Source organism: Capricornis sumatraensis, chromosome 5 (assembly GCF_032405125.1).
Source record: "Capricornis sumatraensis isolate serow.1 chromosome 5, serow.2, whole genome shotgun sequence".
Lineage (NCBI taxonomy): Eukaryota > Metazoa > Chordata > Mammalia > Artiodactyla > Bovidae > Capricornis > Capricornis sumatraensis.
Window position 1 is genome coordinate 17,847,933 of NC_091073.1, and position 16,216 is coordinate 17,864,148.

The following is a 16,216-nucleotide window of genomic DNA, read 5'->3' on the forward strand; positions in this document are numbered from 1 at the left end:
TCATACTGAGTCAAACAAGTGGAATCAAAATGGCAAATGATAGTTCTTAACGACTGCCTTCCAGGTATTTATCAGACATCTCTCTCTTAAAACCAAAACAAACAAACAAACAAAAAAAGGTAAGAGCAAAGATGCTCTTTAAGGGAAAAATATTAAGACTGTCTACTCTGGAGTCTAAGCAAATGGGAAGAAGCCTGGAAACTACCAACATGCTCCGAACAGGAAGGAATTAACCGCTCCTCAGGGAGTGTGGTTACACAACACAGACATCATGTCTCTTACCCCTAAGTTATGCTTTCCGTGGAGGGCCAGGGATTGTTTTGCTTTGTTTGAATTTTTACTTCCTTCTATCTAATAAACTGAGCGAATCAGATTGGGCCAATGAAGAGAGACTTTTGTAGCCAGCTGAATAGTAAAAGGGTGTGATATAAACTTCTGTTTGTCTCTTAATGGGTTCACTGCCAGTTTGAATATTCTTTTTCTTTGTCATATTCTTTTTCTTTATAAGAAATATTGAAAAACAGATTGTTCCACAGATTATTAACTGTTATCTGGTAGGCCTTTTTAGATGAGATACCAGAGGCTACACTGTTCAACATGTTTAGTATCCAATAAGTGAGTGATTATTCACCGTGGTGTGGGAAGATTCTATATCTAGAAGTTTGAAACAAGCTGGGAAATGGGACCTTAAAGTCTGTCCAGAACTGCCAATCCAACCATAGGGCCATGGAGCCACGGTGGTGCCACATTAGGTTAGAAATCACTAGGTTATTCAATATCTGTGCAAGTAGCAGCTTCCTCATGAAAAAAATCCTCCTATGAATCCTCAGAGAGTTAGCCTAAGAAATCAACCTACAGTTGATCAGAGCAGACAAATACAGCTCTTAAAAATGAGCAAACAAAACCAAGATGGTTTCCCAGACAGGAACAATAGACAAAATCTAATTGACAGAATTAAAGATTACATTCAGCAAAACGGGTTCTATTGGTCATCCCAAGAAATTAGGGAAAGTGGAGGCTCTGGCAGCAGTGAGTGGTGGTCTAGTCCTGTTATAAAATGTGGACATGATGGGCATAGGCCAGGGAGAAGCTTTAATAGTTAAAATTTCATCTTCACTTGTTCTAATTCTAAAGACACTGCTAAAGTCTGACTTCCCAGGAAGTCAGTCTTCAAGGGAGAAGACTTCTTCAGGCTTGTATAATTAATTGGTCAGCCTGGCATTTGCTGTTCCTGTGACAGATTGGTGACTTGGCATCTAAAATATAACTTATCAGGTCTAGTAGTCTTACTGTAAGGGCGCAGCGTGTTCAGGTGAGTTGTAGGTAAATAATAGAACAGCTGTGACCACCTGGGAGCTGCCACATTCTTCCCTTGCCTGAGAAGAGTGAAAAAGGCCCCCAAATTGTCCCATCAGAAACCTGAGCGCAGAGGAGCTGATCCCAGCCCTTATGAGGGAATGCTTCTCACAGTCAGCCAGAGCCAGAGGCTACTCCTCTGTCTGTAATCAAGGAAGTATCCATAAAGATAAAAGGTTTGGACTCCAGAGATACATGAGCAGCAAGGGTGAATCACTGTAATGGATTCGGTCACTTCCATCATTTGAAAGGAAGTGATGGAACCAGTGTCCAGAGCCAGGAAGAGCTGCTTTCCTTGGGCAGAGAACGAGTGCACAGCAGCAGTTTTCACCCCGGCTGCACATGAGAGAGTTTCAAAAAAATCTGGATGCCTGGGTCCCACCCCAGACATTCTGATTTCATTGGTTTAAAAGTGGCCTGGGCCTTAGGCCAGCGTGTGTGTATCACTTGTTTAGATGCTGATGTATTTGAGGATCAGTGATGCTTTCTGCCTGCCAACTAGTGGAAGCAATAGTCTAGCCTAGCTATTCTCTAAAGGAGGTTCTAGGATCAGCTGTGAGCATTCCCTGGGAACTTGTTAGAAATACAGATTCTCAGCCCCACCCCAGAACTACTCAAATCAGAATTTCTGGGCTTGAGGATCAGCACCTGTATTTTAACAGTCCCTCCCAGTCATTCTGATCCATGTCAGAGTTTGAAAACCACTGATCTAAGTCCAGACCTTACTACTCAAAGTATGGTCCACAGCCCAGCAGCATCCACCCTGCTAGGAGATGTTAGAAATGCAGAATCTCAAGCCACCCCAGACCTACTAAATCAGGATGGGCATTTTAAACAATATTCCCAGGTGTCTGTGCATTAAAGTTTGAGAAACACTGGGCCTCCTTGGTGGCTCAGACAGTAAACTTTGAGAAGCATTGGTCTCAGAAACAGGGACCAAGTAGTGTTCTCACCAGACTTTAGTTGTCATCTTTCAGTGCATTTAGGTCAGAGGACAAGAGCATAACCGGAACTTACCAGAGGAGCTTAGAAACTGTGTTCTAATACCTCTGCAGGAGGTGCTTAGGTGGGTTCCATTATATAGGTGGGGCATTGTGTCAAAGAAACATTGGTAGTAGGTACAGTAGCTATTTCGCTTTCACAGTAAATGTGGCCTAGTAAAAACAGCTTCTGTTGATCAAATACTTACTTTGTGCTGTATGGGTGTAATTGCATGCAATCCCTGTAGAAAACCAGAGAGAAACAATCCATCCATCCATCTGTTCAGCTATTGTTTTATTATACAAGCATGCACTGTGGGACAAATTGAGAAAGGAGCACTGACATACATATATACACTACCATATGTGAAATAGGCAGCTAAAGCGAAGCTGCTATATAACAGGAGCCCAGCCTGGCTCTCTGTGATGACCTGGAGGGGTAGCATGGGGGTGCAGGGCAGGAGAGAGGCTCCAGAGGAAGAGGATATATAGAGAGAGTTATAACTGATTTGCATTGTTGTATGGCAGCTGTATTTGCATTGTTGTATGCCAACACAATGTTATAAAGCAATTATCCTGCAATTAAAAAATCAGGGAAAATAAACATGCATGCCAGGCATGGGCCTGGGCATATTCTTATAATTTAGGGATGTAGCTCTTCCTGCTATTTTGAGACTTAATTCCGGAGTTACACAGCAAACAGTCATAAATACACTGATGTATAATAAAGCCGTAGGTAAGGATACCTTATGAAAAAAGTAAAGCAGGATAAGAGAACGAGATGAAGAGTGACGAGGAAGTGCTGCTTGCGGGAGGTAGTGAGAGAAGGAAAGCCTCTCTGGTCAGCTGACATTTGAACTGAGACAGAAACGAAGCAAAAGCATGAGCCACGTGGCTCTTTGGAGAAAAAACATCAAGGAGGATACAGTGAGGGAGAAGCCCTCCCTTCGAGGTGGATTGGGAAGAGAGCTGCAGGCCAGGTCATGAATTGTAAGCCATGGTAAATCCTTATGGACAAGGAAACTGAGTGGGCTTCTTAAACTTCAAAACGCCCCCGGATGACCTGGGGCCTTACTAAACTGTAGTCCAGAGTCAATGAGTCTGGGTGAGATCTGAGGCTCGGCATTTCCAGCAAGTTCCCTGAGATGCTGATGCTCCTGGTCCATGAACTACTCTCAGAGTAAGCGCGAGGGTGCAGGGGTTGAGAACTGAAGCAGCATGCCCAGTGTCACAGAGCTAGTAAGTCACAGAGGCAAGATTTGAATCTCAGGTGCCTGACCCCAAAGTCCCTACTGTCCATTGGCTGCCTCCTATGTACTTAAGCCTCACTCACCTGTTAACTATATACCACGCGGGAAATTTAAAGGGCCTACCCAAGAAAGGTCCTTGTGTGCACTCTGTTCATGGAAGAGCTCCTTTTATGTGGTGGAGAACTAACAAGGGAAGTTGATAACTGTTGGTAACCTTGGTAACCATTGATACTTTGTGCTAGCTCTTGTGAAGTACTTAGAAGATGTTAAGACATCCCTGGCATCTTTCAAGATGAATGATATTGCCATTGGTGACCATCTTGGTGTAATACATAAGAAAAACCAAAATACCCATGAGCCTCAAAATCTAATGCACTGTAATAGCAGTCACTGACCCAAGGAAGCCAGTTATTCTCCAGGCTCTGCACTCATGCCCTGCCTGGCCCAGCCTCCCGAGATGCTTCTACTCTGGCCCATTTGAACCCTTGCAGTTGGTCACCATCACTGCCTGGGGAATGCTTGCTGCTCCCTGGCTCTGGGGTACATACGAAGCAGTTTACATGCTCCAGTCAATCATGCTTCAGTATAGAACGAAACAACAATGAAAAGGGGGTGTGTGGGGGTGGATGAATATTTAGCTCTGGGTTTCCTTCCATGGAAACAACTGTAGCTTCCAGTATCAAGCAGTTGTTCCAGAGGAAGGGCGGCTTCTCGCTTTCTCGTGTCCCTTGATATTCACGGGGTCTCCCTGGCTCCTGGGGGTTGTGGGGGTGACAGAGTGGGGAGATGCCCTGTGTATGTATTGTATATGCTGTTGCCTTGATGAATGACATGGTTTGGTTTGGTTTGGTTCCCTCCCCTTTTGTTAATTCTCTGTGTTCTTTTTCCTTTGTGCTGCGCGATTAGGACCCTGCAGTGGGACACAGACCCCTCAGTGCTCCAGCTGCAGTCAGACTCAGAACTTGGGTATATGTCTGCTCTTTCGTTACTCCTTTTATTATTCCTTTGCTACGGTTGTGTTGAAAGGCCGGAGCCGTCGTTGCTCTTGCTTTTTTCCCCTTTGTTGAATTTCCAGTTTGATAAAGTTTATTTCCTTCTGTCAGTTTGCCTTCTACAGTTACGCTTGGAAGAAAGTCTCTCTTTGTGGAAAACACCACAAAAAGATGGCTTTTGACCCCCCCCCCCTTTTAATTCCTAGTATTGCAAAACAGCACTCCCCTGAATGAAAATTATAAGCATATCGCCATGCCTCTGCTTCAAGGTGGGGCGCACAAGTTCTGTGATGACAGATATGTTTAACTTGATCCTTGCCATCTTCCCCTTGACTAACAAGTTACCTTAAGTTAATCTTTGTCTACAACCAGTGTGAAAATGTTGTGTCTTGTTTGTTGCCTTTTCACTTGTTTGGGAACTCACAGTTAGCATTTAATTTGAATCCAGTTTGAGGGTATAAAGATTCCTGTTAAAGAAAAAAATACGGTCTGTTGAATGCCTCAATATTAAGAGATCTCAAAATTATTTGATGATCGATAATGTCTTCTGCATGCTAAAGATCATTTTTTTTTTCAGGTGGAAATGTATGTTAAAAGGTAGCTTCAGAATTGAGAATTCTTCCACAAGGAATAAAATGCACAGGCAATTCCTAGAAGCGTGGTTTACTTCTGTTCCAGGGTTAGAGTTAGCTATATTCATACATGAGATGTTTCCAGTGGGGTGCTTGTCCTAGCCGTGCTCAAGCTTAGGAGCGCCGACTATGTGCTTCTTTCCAACTTGCTTTGGTGAATTCAGATCATCTTGAAATCAGCCATGGTAGGGGTGTTTGCACCACAGAAACTGACAAATGTTTCAAACCAGGGCTTATTCCCTTTCCCTCAAGCAAGTTATTGAACTTTTTTACCAACATGCCGCTGGGTACCTCCATATGTGAGTAACAGATTTTATTCCAATATTTTGTAAAGCTATTACCTTTTATTTCTAAATATAACCTGATGAATCCTGATGTGGGCATTTATTTATTATTTATTTGAATTTCTGAGATTTCTGGGCTTGTATCTGTGGGTTTCTGGCAATTTTAGTACCTACTGTAGACATGTTAAGTTGAAGGGCTATCTTTATATTAGGTTAAATGCCATCTGCTGTGTCCCTTTATGTATGCAAAAGTTTTCTGCAGACTCTTAACACTGCTAAGCCAAAGAAATATCCTAACATTTTGGGTAACTGATGACACTTTTTTTAACACTACTAAATTATTGCCTGTTGAGTTATATAGTTCACTGTATGTTTTATTTCCACTTGTATTATTTAAATAACAAAAAATATGGCTTAAATCAAGCAGAAAAAAGCAATGAATATATAGTATATTACTGTTCAGGGAAATTTCAGAGAGTAGTTCTTCAATATTTCATTGTGGTTTTTATAGAAAGGAAGCTATAACTGGCAGAGACTTTGCCGTATGCACTTAACAGATTTTTTAGACAGATTGTGACATTGGTAAATTATATGTGCTGGTGTGGAACAGTTAGGAATTTTCCTATTTTTATCTGTTTTCCAGGCAAAAACTCAGTTAACTATACAGATGAAAAATAACCCTAGGGAGATGGCATGTCTGTGACTTCCACCTTGCCAGCCATATTTTATTTCAGAGTGGACACAGTGAGTCAGAGAAAAATGGGAAATGAGATTTTTTTTTGTGTGGTTTGTCTTAGAGTTTTGGAAGGAATGTTCAAAGAATATTTGAGAGAGGAGGTTGTTTCAGTCATGTTACAATTTCGAGTATTGATTTAATGAAATTTTCTGTCTCGTAAATAGTCCTTACGTGCAGGCAGTCTTCCTGCCACACATATTTTTATGAAGTGTTGTTTGTTGTTATTTAGCTGCTAAGTCGTGTCAACCTCTTTTGTGACCCCATGGATTGTGTAGCCTGTACAGGCTCCTCTGTCCCTGGAATTTCTCAGACAAAAATACTGGAGTGGGGTGCAATTTCCTTCTCCAGGGATTCTTCCCAGCCCAGGGATTGAACCCACATCTCTCGCATCTCCTGCACGGGCAGGCGGATTCTTTACCACGGAACCACCAGGGAAGGGAAGCCCTTTCTGAAGTCTGTCTCAGGCAACAAGAGTTTTGTCGAGACAAGTTTAGTTCCTCTTCTTGGTCTTGCACGTAGAGTTGACCATAACACATAACTGGCTCTGTCAGCTGATTTTTTTTTTTAACAGCTTTATTGAAGTATAATTAACATTAAAGAAATGACACACATTTGTAGTATTTAAAATGACAGGTTTTCATGTATACACATTCGTGAAGTCGTCACTACAGTCAAGGTAATAAGCAGAGTCATCATCCCTGAAGGTTTTCTCCCACCCCTTTGTCGTCTTCCCACCTGCTTCTCCCCGTCCCCCTAGACACCTGACCTGCTTCCCAGTCCCTTAGTTCACATCTCCGAGAATATCATTGCAAATGAAATCAGGCAGTAGGTGCTCTTTTGACTGACTGCTTTTACACAAAATTATCATCTGGAGACTCATTCATGCAGGCGTGTCTCAGTAATTCATTCCTTGCTTTTGCTGGCTGGTTTGTTGTATGGATACATCGCAGTTCATTGATTCAGTCACTTCTGATGTGCATGTGGGTTGTTTCCATTACAAATGAAAATGCTGTGAACGTTTATGTACAGATATTTTTAGCCAATATACTTCCATTTCTTTTGCGTCAGTATCACCAAGTAGAATGGCTGAAGGATACAATGAATGTACATTTAAACTGCCAAACTGTTTTCAAAATAGTTTTGCCATAATACACTCTCACAAGTAGTGTGGGAGAGCCTCAGTTCCTCCACATTCTTGACAACACTTGGTTTTGACTTTTTGAAAAATTACTTTTTTAACCGTTATTAAAGAAATATGATGGTATCTCATTGTGGTTTTAGTTTGAATTTCCCCAATGACTAATGGTGCTAGGTTATCTCTTTGTGTGCATATTTGCTATTTGAATATCTCCTCTGATGAAATGTCTGCTTAAATTTTTTTGGACTTATTGTTTATGAATTGAGTTGTTGGTTTTCACATTACAGAGGTTTTATGTATTTGGGATACAATCCTTTACCTGAAACATAATGTGTAAATATTTTCTCCCAGTTTGTCACTTGCCTTTTTCATTCTCTTAATAGTGTCTTTAAGAATGGAAACCTTTTTGATTTGACAAATTCCAGCTTTCAGCTTTGTTCTTTTATGAATCATGCTTTTTAGTGACATCAATTTGTAGTAATTGCTTAAATCGTTGGTAGAATGTAATTCACTTGTGAGATGATTTGAATTTGCAAGTTTATTTTGGGAAGTTTAAAAATACAAATTTAATAACAAGCAGTAATGGAGCTATTGAGGTTATCTGTATATATATATATATTTTTGAGTGAGCTTTGACAGTTTGTGATCTTTGAAGTAATATGCCCATTTTGTCTCTGTTGGCAAACGTGTTGGCCTAAAATTGTGTATACATTCTTTCATCATCCTTTAATTATTTGCAGACTCTGTAATTACCTCTCTCTTTCCTGATAATTGGCAACTTTTGTCATGTGTTTTTCCTTCTGATAAGTATGGCTAGATGTTCATCAATTTTATTGATCTTCTCAAATAACCTGCATTTGGTTTCATTGATATTCCTTGTTTTTCTATCTTCCATTTGATTGATTTCTACTCTGATATTAATTATTGCTTCTCATTTGCTTAATTTGTATTTAATGTGCTTTGTTTAGTTCTTTAAGTGGAAGCAGAAGTCAGTGACTTGAGAATAATATAGGTGTGTAGTGCTGTTCCTAATATAGGGGTTAATGCTATTGAATGTCCCTTCAGCACTAACTTTGTGTCATCTTGCAGATTCTTACATAGTTGTTGCCATTTTCATTTGGTTAAAAAGACTTTCGAATCTCTCTTTTTATTTCATCTTTACCTGATGAGTTGTTTCGAAGTGCATTATTTAGATTCCACATATTTGGAGATTTTTCAGAGATGTTTCTGTTACTGATTTATAACTTATTTCTACTGCGGTTAGAGAACATACTTTGTGTATTATTTGTATATCATTTTAAACTTGTTGAGACTTATGACTCACTGTATAGTCTGTCTTAGTAAACAACCTGTGTGCCCTTGAAAAGGGTGTGTATTCTGTTCTTATTGGGTAGAATATTCCAAATTTGTCACTTAGATCAAGTTGGATGATTATGATGTTCCAGTCTTTCATATCTTTTATGTCTACGGCTTCTAACAATTATTAGGAGAAGAGTGTTGATGTTTCCAACTACAATTTTGAGTTTTTCTGTTTCTCCTTGTAATACTATCAGTTTTTGTTTCATGTGTTTTGAAATTTTGTTATTAGGTACATAAGTGTTTGGGATTCTTATATCTTTTGATGAGTTGATGCATTTAGCATTATGAAATGAACTTCTGTATCGATAGTAATACATTTTGCTCTGAAAACTCCTTTGTCTGGCGTTAATAGGGCCACACTAGAGAGGAGCCTGGTGGGCTGCAGTCCATCGGGTTGCTGAGAGTCAGACACGACTGAGCGACTTCACTTTCCCTTCTCACGTTCATGCATTGGAGAAGGAAATGGCAGCCCACTCCTGTGTTCTTGCCTGGAGAATCCCAGGGATGGGGGAGCCTGGTGGGCTGCCGTCTATGGGGTCGCACAGAGTCGGACATGACTGAAGCGACTTAGCAGCAGCAGTAGCTTCCTTCTGACATGTGTTAACATGGTCTATCTTTTCTCATCCTTTTGCTTTTTTAACCTGTTTGTTGCTTTACATTGAAAGTGCATCTTATATGCATCATATAATGGATCTTGCATTTTTAATCTGTTGTAATAATATCTGCCTTTTAGTTGGAGTATTTATATCATTCACATTTAATGTGATTATTGATATGGTTAGATTTAAATCACTGTGATATTAATATCTGTTCTCTGTCCTCTATATTCTTCTTTCCTGATATTCTTTTGAACTTTCTTTAGTATTATTGCAATTTTTATGATTCTATTTTACTGCTTCTTGATGTTAACCATATTTCTTCATGTTATTATTTAGTGGTAGCTTTAGTATTTATAATGTACATCTTTGGCTTATCTTATTGTGGTTTTGATATGCCATCATCTGTTAGTTCTGGGTCAGTTTCAATTGATTGACTTATCTCTACCGTATAGTTATGTTTTCCTTCTTGTTTGTATGTATGCTGATTTTTGATTAATATCAGACATTGTGACTATTGGCTAGGTATTGGATATATTGGAATTCCTGTAAATCTTGAGGTTTGTTCTGAGATACGGTCAGTTCCCTTGAAAACACTGTGATTCTTTCAAATCTTTTTATGGTTTGTTAGTTGGGATTGGAGCAGTGCTCAGTCTAGGACTAATTAATTTTGGTACTTAGGCAAGATTCTTACATGCATTCTATACAGCCTTGACGGTTTCCTGCCTGGGTGGCTGGAAACAGGAACATTTGTGTTCCTGTGTGCATGCCCAAAACTATTACCTCTAATTCCTCCCGGTAGTTTTCCCTTGGCCTCAGGTAATTTCCTTATTAGTATCCTATGATCATAGGATACTAAGCTGAAACCTCGAGAGATCTTCCCTGCCGCACCACACATGGCCTTAAAGCTCTCGGTGCAGTAAACTTAGGGAGTATAGGACTTGTCTTATGTTTCTCTGCTCTTATGCTTCCCTTTCCTTCATTGCTTAACCTCTAGTATCTTGCAAACTGTTGTTTCATTCAATTTTCTGTCCTTTTTGGGAGTTGTTTCAGATGGAGGATAAATCTGGTCATCTTGACCAGAAGCACCAACATTGTGGCACCTTTGTATGATGTTATATTAACTATGTGATCAGCAAAACAGGTCCCAGAATAGAGGGATAAGGGAGAAAAAAATAGCTTCAAGAAAATTGTGAATAAAGAAAAATTCTTTATTTTTTACCAAGTAACTGCTTATGAAAGTACCCCCAGTACTTAAATTTCTTAGACAATTATAATAATTATATAATATATTTATAAATATAATAAAGTATAATTATATAATATAATGAATATATTTTAATGATATAATTATGTAAACATTATAATTTAATATTTTAATGATATAAATTATTGTAATATAATATATAAAATATAATGAATACTATAACTATAATAATTAAGTGAATTGAAGATGGTCAAAGTGAAAAATGAAATAATAGGATAAAAAGAGTAAGTTAAAAGATCATAGGATCTAAAAGTCTATGCTGACTGGCAGGTGAGTAAACGGATTGAAATTTGGACAACTTTGAGGAAGGATTGTATTTTAAATTTCTTTTTGTTGTCTTATGAAGGGACCTTAGGTCAGATTCCACCATGAGATTGCTGGTCTTTAGGGAGATGTGCTGAGTCAACATAAGGGGTGCAGTGGTGGGAGGGAGGCAGAGATTCTCAGTGAGGAGTAGAATCTGTGAGTAACAAGGGTGTTTTGTTGCCCTTTGCTCCAAATTGTTAGGCTTATGTATATACTTTGCCAACAAAGGTCCATCTAGTCAAGGCTATGGCTTCTCCAGTGGTCATGTATGGATGCGAGAGTTGGACTGTGAAGAAAGCTGAGCGCCGAAGAATTGATGCTTTTGAACTGTGGTGTTGGAGAAGACTCTTGAGAGTCCCTTGGACTGCAAGGAGATCCAACCAGTCCATTCTGAAGGAGATCAGCCCTGAGATTTCTTTGGAAGGAATGATGCTAAAGCTGAAGCTCCAGTACTTTGGCCACCTCATGCAAAGAGTTGACTCATTGGAAAAGACTCTGATGCTGGAAGGGATTGAGGGCAGGAGGAGAAGGGGACAGCAGAGGATGAGATGGCTGGATGGCATCACCGACTCGATGGACATGAGTTTGAGTGAACTCTGGGAGTTGGTGATGGACAGGGAAGCCTGGTGTGCTGCAATTCATGGGGTCGCAAAGAGTCGGACACAACTGAGTGACTGAACTATAACTATATAGAGGAATATTTAGTGGCTTCTGGTTTTATTGAAGCCTCACAATTATATTTCCTTTATGTCTTAGTGTGTTAAACCCTTAGTAGGATTTTTGAGATATTTGGAATCAAAGTGACAATGAGAAAAACTGAGGCTGTGAAGGATTTGGTTGCTCCTTACCTCAAAGAGGAACTAGAGAGTCCTTCAGTCCTTGGGAGACTTTGTTAGAAGGTGGTGACCTCTTCTCTCAACCTTCTCTTTCGCCTCTATTTTCTGCTGAAAAAGAGAGTGAATATTACTCCTGAATCCACCAGGCACCATCTCAAACTTCTGTGGTGAAACAGAGTGATCCCTCTGTTAAGAACAGAATTTAAACCAGCTCTGTAAAGTCACCAGAAAAAACACATATCCTTCAAGATGGTGGGAGGTGTTTGAGAAGATCTCACCTGCCAGTTCTGGAGATCTTTTCATGTTTTAAAGTTATTTTTCATTTGCCTAGCAGAATAGTAATAACCTCATTAGCTTTTGATGAAGTACCCCTCTTTAGGCTTATTTTGTCAGCAATTATTTTGCATTATGTTAAAATCTCTGATTTGAATTAATTTTTAAGGTTTCCCATGTGACAGTGCCTGGAATTTTCTTGAGAATGATACGAGTTGTATTCTTGATCCAGCTGACAGTCTCTGCCTTTTCAGTAATACCTAATCATACTTTCTAGAGAAACTGGAATATGGAACAGCAGCTTGGGAGAGGGGTGTGTGTGTATCAAAAGGTAATAGTAAAATGCATTTCAGAATCTTTAAATATACAGTGAATTCTGACCCATGAAAAACTTTGATAAATTGGTTTTTGACAGATTCAGTCAAAATTTTGGCACAAGAGAGGAAAAAAGTACTTTGTTTATGAAGTCCTCAAACATTTCTTGAGAAGTCGTTACCTGCTGGTCTTTGTTCTCTGTCCTCAAGAACCTCAAGTAAGCAATTATAGGGTATTTTCTGTTCTGTGTTCACAACTGGATTTTCATAAAATAATATTCCTCTTTTATTCCATTTCAGAAAAATTAATATGGCCATTTGGGAAGGATGTATGCTTACCCTTTGGTACTCAGTGACTTGAAGATTTCTATAATTTTAATAGCTTTACATTACAACTTCTACAGAAGGTTGTTCATAAATATTAAGTCAATTAAAGGCCAGTCTGTAAAATTTTTATATCATTGTTGTCATTTATATGCAGTATTGGAGAGAACACATTTTCATACCTTCTGATCTTGTAATTCTAAACTTTCAATTTCCTTTATAAAGTGGCTACTTGATAGCACAGCTCCCACCAATATTGCCAAGCTCTGTATAACCATGACTACTGACTTTTTCCCATCCTGGGAATTTACAAGGTTTACTTGTGTGATGAAGTTGAAGGCAGACCGTTTAACTGTGCCTGTTGACTGAACCAGACTTGACATTTGCTTCTGTTGAGGAGAAATAATTTAGCTGCCAAGCCAATATCTCTGCACAGTAAGATGCAAATATCATGGAAATGAAATAAATACTTCCTGGAATGATTTTTTGAATGTGAACATAGATAATGGCAACCGATCCTTCTTGAGGTAATCAGCAAAGGTCAACCATCAAGCTGCTTCTCAGCCCTGGGAGAAAAACACCCACTCTGAACACAGAGGGTGCCTTGTGTGTGAGGGGGCCACGATGCTGGGGTCATTTCAGAAGGTGTGGTACCCCATCTCCACCTTCCCTCTGTGTGAAGTCCCATTCACGACTCTAGGAGCCAGTCCTGGAGACGCCACACACCTTATGCCACCAGCATTCAGTGTTAGGAAAACAAGTTGACCTTCTGTCCTTTTAACAACTTCTTTCATATTTCATGCATTTCTGTGCCCTTAGCTCTCTCTGCGCTTTTCTTCTATGGATGCAGCATTTTCTCATGCGCCTCTAGGTGGGTGGTTGCCAGGACCACATTTTCTCCTTTCTCTTTTTTTCCATAGCTTTGGTCTTAAGCTTCATATAGCTGGAAAACTCCTCACTCGTAAACTCACCCACTGAGGTACTCATTTTTATCCCAAAGCAGATCTTTCTCTGGATTCCCCAGTGTCTTCCAGTTACACGACTTACTTTCTTCCCATAAGGCGTGAAGTCTTGACATAATCTCCAGTGTATCCCTTTTCTTTCACCCTCCGTACCAAGTGCACTGCCTTAATTCTTTTCCAGCATCACCCATTTACAGCCTTTCCTTCCTGTTCCCAGTGGCAGCAGCTCTCAGCGCTTTCTCATCCCCTTGGACCTCGTTTCCACGTTGTCTACACTGCGGTTGCAGCTCCAGGAGTCCGGCCTCTGGCTGCCCCCTTTGAATTAATGCTTCTTCCGGGTTCTCTAGTTCCTGAAGCCACCCATTGTCTGTTGGAAGGCCCTTTTTCAATCCCTCCTTTGCTTTACACTTAGCTTAATAGGGCTCCCCACCCCCCCACCCCACATAGCCTGGTTGCTCATTTGTCAAAGAGGGAGATTCAGACTCGATTCTTCACATAGGTAGCGTGTGTGCTCAGCCCTGTCTGACTCTTTGTGACCCTCTGGACTGTAGCCCACCAGCCTCCTCTGTCTAGGGGGTTTCCCAGGCAAGAATACTGGAGTGGGTTGCCATTTCCTCCTCCAGGGGATCTTCCCGACCCAGGGATTGAACCTGCATCTCCTGTGTCTACTGCACTGGCAGGCAGATTCCTGACCACTGCCCCACTTGGGAAGCCCTCTTCACATAGTTGCTTCATTTGAAGTGTCGCCTTGAAGCTGTCACTTTTTTAGTAACTTTCAATGCTTCCTCATTGTCTACCACGTAGACTTCAAGTTCTTTACCCTGAGATTTAAAGCCCTCAAATTATCTGGCCTTAGTGCTACTCTCTAAATTTATCTTCTGCTGCTGCTCAACTAAGTCTTCTGTTCTGAAAACCTGGTCTCCCAGGTGTCAAATGTGAATTCAGTCTTTAGATCTTGTTCTAGGGATCTGCTCCCTAGAACACCACCTCATTCCCTTTTACCTGACAGTCTTACCGCTTCTTCAAGACGTACATCAGGCCTTCAGTTCTCAGTGAAACTTGTTTCATTTACCCAAATGCATAGTAATCTGCCTGTTGCGCTTTTCTGTCCCACTTATAATGTCAGTCGCTCATGTTGACTCTTATTCTGTTCCCTTTCTTTCTTATTTGCTTTTTGTGGTGTTTGTTTAGTCTCCTCATCCTCTGTATTGCAAGGAGAGGGCCTGGTTCTGTGCCTCAGAAATGGTGCGTGCTTGCTGATAATGATGTTGGCTTAAAGAGTTCCTGTGCCAGTTGTCAAGGACAGTGTAGGTGCCCACATACCATTTTTGGACAAAGCAGAAAGTGGCACCATTATCACTCTCACTATCTTAAGGGCCTCTTCTTTGAGAAACCTCAGGGAATTTTATAAGCAGCACCAGGAGACTAAGTCACTGGCCGCACTGTTAGTGTCTGCTGGGGATGAAACTCTCACATGCAAACAAGCACGGATGAAAACCCAGCAGGGCTGAGTCTGGAACCAGCGTAGACGTTCTTTTATTCCCTGGCCTTGAGCTGCCTTGGCATCTGGCCAAATAGCTCCTTATCTCTGGGAACATCCGCTTGATTTATTTGTCTGCTTGACTTCCAGGTTTCTTCCCTGCTCCAGAGACTGCCCATCAGTACAATGACCCCTTTTATTTTCTGGCTGCTGAGTGCCGCACACTGGCTTCCGATCCAAGCTCCAGACTCTGCCACTTTATCTGCTGCCCACGCTCCTGCCACCAGCTTTAACCAGTATATCCTCAACTTTCTAATTTCCAGTCCCTGCACACTCTGAGACTGCTACGCGCAGGCCCGCTATAGAGAGTCTTCTGTGATTCGCAGTTTGTAAAGTTTGAACTGTTGCTTAGATGCTTGGTATATTCTTACTGTGGCTTTTCTGTTCCTTCACATAGCCTCTTGTACTGTGACATTAAAAAAAAGTCTACTAACGTGAGTCTTGTCTACTCCCAGTATTGGTGATGGGTCAGAAACTGAATCATCAACTCTGATGTAAGTGCATCTGTGAGAATTAGCTGATAGCATCTGCAAAATCCCCACAGTAGCCTTCTTGCTTAATACTTGTAGCAGTGTGGAGCCAGATCTCCGATATTATCGGGTTCCCTTTTGAGTCCAGTAGATAGTATGGTAATATCAGTGCAGTTTCCTTCACTTACCTTGAGTATGAAATGCAGGACATCAGGTTTGCTGCATCTGATTTACTTGGTCTGAAATAAGAGCATCAATTCTTTGGTGCTCAGCTTTCTTTATAGTCCAATTCGCACATCCATACATGGCTACTGGAAAAACCATAGCTTTGATTAGACGGACCTTTGTTGGCAAAGTAATGTCTCTGCTTTTTAATATGCTGTCTAGGTTAGTCATAACTTTTCTTCCAAGGAGCAAGCGTCGTTTAATTTCATGGCTGCAGTCACCATCTGCAGTGATTTTGGAGTCCATAAAAATAAAGTCTGTTTCTGTTTCTACTCTTTCCCCATCTATTTTCCATGAATTGATGGGACCAGATGCCATGATCTTCATTTTCTGAATGTTGAGTTTTAAGCCAACTTTTTCACTTTCCTCTTTCACT

At 40.6% G+C, this 16,216-nt stretch overlaps 1 protein-coding gene across 4 annotated transcripts in view; it reads left to right on the forward strand.

Annotated features, from left to right (window-relative positions):
* The window catches only part of DYNC1I1 (dynein cytoplasmic 1 intermediate chain 1), a 322,279-nt gene that overhangs the window by 23,795 nt on the left and 282,268 nt on the right, over positions 1-16,216 (forward strand). For 2 of the 4 annotated variants that reach the window (XM_068972507.1, XM_068972508.1), the window contains exon 4: positions 4,493-4,552. The exons of the other annotated variants lie outside the window; for them this stretch is intronic. In XM_068972507.1, the coding sequence (XP_068828608.1) occupies positions 4,493-4,552 (60 nt within the window). The remainder of the gene's footprint in view (positions 1-4,492; positions 4,553-16,216) is intronic. 4 annotated transcript variants of the gene reach the window in all.